Here is a 1,603-nt window from a genome sequence, read left to right as displayed (position 1 = left end):
TAATTAAACTAATTAATGTTAGTAGGTTAATGAGCTCTCTCCAAACTGCTGACTGGACTCTGCCAAAGATCGTTTGTGAGTGAAGACACATGACTCATCCAGTGAACTGCGTCTGTGTAGTTCACCAGAGAAACGATCAGCTGATCGCAGCTCGTTAAACACAGCAGAGTCATTAGATCGATATCTGGAGCTCGTTAAGATCAGAGTCCTGGATCAGGATCATGTTCTGGTTGTCAACATTAATTAGCAGCTGCCTCTGATCCCAGGTCTGAACTAAACTTTATTTATAACTTCAGCCAGTGACAAATGAGGAAGTAAAACCCACTAAGATTGACCAGGATCTGATGCTGGATCTGGATTTCAGTCAACACCAACCTGACTAACCACCTGGTCTCCCCCACTTGCAGGTTTAGCCGGTCACCATGGCGACAGACATTGGCTCGCCGCAGCGCTTCTTCCACATGCCGCGTTTCCAGCACCAGGCGCCGCGGCAGGTGTTCTACAAGAGGCCGGACTTCGCGCAGCAGCAGGCCATGCAGCAGCTCACCTTCGACGGGAAACGCATGAGGAAGGCCGTGAACCGCAAAACCATCGACTACAACCCATCTGTCATCAGATACCTGGAGGTGACCACACCTGGAATCACTTAAACCTCAGTTAGAACTGATCCGAGGGGGGTTCACTTGAAACGAGGCGTTGGTCCACCGGGGGGCGCTGTGAGAAGATCTGACCGTACCACAGACATTCAGATGGATATGTCCACCTGTTGTTACAGCTGGTTTTTCAACATGACATTCAAAATATTCGGTGACCAGTTAAACTAGTTAAATCACACACTAGTTAAATCACATTAGTTAAATCGGACACTAGTTAAATCACAGTAGTTAAATCACACACTAGTTAAATCACAGTAGTTAAATCACACACTAGTTAAATCACATTAGTTAAATCACACACTAGTTAAATCACATTAGTTAAATCGGACACTAGTTAAATCACAGTAGTTAAATCACACACTAGTTAAATCACATTAGTTAAATCACATTAGTTAAATTGGACACTAGTTAAATCACATTAGTTAAGTTGGACACTAGTTAAATCACATTAGTTAAATCACATTAGTTAAATCGGACACTAGTTAAATCACATTAGTTAAGTTGGACACTAGTTAAATCACACTAGTTAAATCACATACTAGTTAAATCACAGTAGTTAAATCGGACACTAGTTAAATCACAGTAGTTAAATCGGACACTAGTTAAATCACACTAGTTAAATCAGATACTAGTTAAATCACAGTAAAGTCGGACACTACTTAAATCACATTAGTTAAATCGGACACTAGTTAAATCACATTAGTTAAATCAGACACTAGTTAAATCACATTAGTTAAATCAGACACTAGGTAAATTACACTAGTTAAATCAGATACTAGTTAAATCACAGTAAAGTCGGACACTAGTTAAATCAGATACTAGTTAAATCACAGTAAAGTCGGACACTAGTTAAATCACACTAGTTAAATCACATACTAGTTAAATCACAGTAGTTAAATCGGACACTAGTTAAATCACAGTAGTTAAATCGGACACTAGTTAAATCA

At 39.7% G+C, this 1,603-nt stretch overlaps 1 protein-coding gene across 1 annotated transcript in view; it reads left to right on the top strand.

Moving 5' to 3' along the window:
• Positions 1–389: 389 nt before the first annotated feature.
• The window catches only part of LOC111667234 (uncharacterized), an 18,351-nt gene continuing 17,137 nt past the window's right edge, over positions 390–1,603 (top strand). Inside the window, exon 1 of the mRNA XM_087178398.1 lies at positions 390–649. Within this exon, the coding sequence (XP_087034524.1) occupies positions 423–649 (227 nt within the window). The 5' untranslated portion in view covers positions 390–422. The remainder of the gene's footprint in view (positions 650–1,603) is intronic.

This window comes from Seriola lalandi, unplaced genomic scaffold, assembly GCF_002814215.2.
Source record: "Seriola lalandi dorsalis isolate HSWRI2012SDOR001 ecotype SW California unplaced genomic scaffold, Sedor1 jcf7180002054686, whole genome shotgun sequence".
Lineage (NCBI taxonomy): Eukaryota > Metazoa > Chordata > Actinopteri > Carangiformes > Carangidae > Seriola > Seriola lalandi.
The sequence above is the reverse complement of the archived record's forward strand: the minus strand, read 5'-3'. Positions and strand labels throughout refer to the sequence as shown.